The 1136-nt window shown below is 47.5% G+C and overlaps 1 protein-coding gene across 1 annotated transcript; it reads left to right on the top strand.

The window, feature by feature from the left end:
- Positions 1 to 8: 8 nt before the first annotated feature.
- On the top strand, positions 9 to 778 carry PPTG_11948 (hypothetical protein; the record flags this gene model as incomplete). Its single annotated transcript, XM_008907203.1, has 3 exons — positions 9 to 622; positions 683 to 744; positions 771 to 778. The coding sequence occupies 3 exons, from the start codon at positions 9 to 11 to the stop codon at positions 776 to 778; spliced, it is 684 nt and encodes a 227-aa protein (XP_008905451.1).
- Positions 779 to 1136: the final 358 nt, after the last annotated feature.

Raw genomic sequence — 1136 nt, 5'->3', positions numbered from 1 at the left:
GATCTACAATGCGGTTTCCAAGAGCCGCAAAACTACCGGAGATTGATGATATTGAAGAATCAGACAGTGAAAATGAAGACGCTGCTGGAGCTGACGCCAATAACAGCGACCACATTGAGGCTGCGTTATCATCTGACGAAGACCTGGAGCTTCTGTACGACACCTCGTTCGAGAATGAGGAGGACGAGCGTAAGGAGACGCTGCGGATAGCGTGTCGTCAATTCAAAGAAGCCTGTTCAAGTTTTGATTCCGTTGCGGTGATTATGATTGACAAAGACTTTACGGAGCTATCCGTGTTGAAGGAGGAGTTTCCGAGTGCGCGCATCTTACTCTATCCTTTTCATGTCGTGAAGTACTTGCAAGAGGAAGTGGCAAAAGAAAAGTACAACTTGGATGCTTGGACCAAAAAGGAGATGAAACGATTGATACAACTTTTGGTGAGCGCACCAACAGAAGTGGTCTACGACAATGTGATTACCGCGATGAAGGTAGTGATACGTACAGAAGAGAAACAGCAGCTGTGGTTTCGGTATTTCGACGCTAACTGGACGGAGTGCAAAGAGAGATGGAGCTCCGTCTACCGCGGTAATGTGCCGCATATGGGGAATCACACGAATAATAGGTGCGTTTAGTCAAGTTGTGTCACCAAGTACGTGCGAAGCAACTTGGTTTATTTTCGTAGACTCGAGTCAAGCTGGCAAAAACTGAAGACTTTGGTGAATCGGTCAACTTCTCTCGATGACTGTGTGGTTTCAATTTTATTTTGGCAGACTGTTAACGAGAAGATGTGGTCACGGAATGTGAATCGGATTGGCGTCTACGTGAATGCAAAGTACGACCGAGAGATGAACCTACTTTTGAACACTACTTCTCGCCATGCCGTGGAGCTCGTCAAGCAGCAATATGACTTTGCCTGTCTGTCGACCACGGAGTACAAATACTACCCTCTGGGACCCTATGTGATGCTGCAGTACACGGCGTGTACGGACGAAGATCTGCCAGATGAGTACATGGTTAACCCGGACGATTGGACGTGCTCGTGCGTTTTTAGCGTTACTCGATTGCTACCGTGCCGCCATATCATCTACTACCGCAAAGCAACCGTTTGCGGACAGGAGTGTTTGTACGAACCGAAT

This window comes from Phytophthora parasitica (assembly GCF_000247585.1).
Source record: "Phytophthora parasitica INRA-310 unplaced genomic scaffold supercont2.25, whole genome shotgun sequence".
Lineage (NCBI taxonomy): Eukaryota > Oomycota > Peronosporomycetes > Peronosporales > Peronosporaceae > Phytophthora > Phytophthora nicotianae.
Note: the sequence above shows the minus strand (reverse complement) of the source record. Positions and strands in the feature narration are given on the sequence as shown.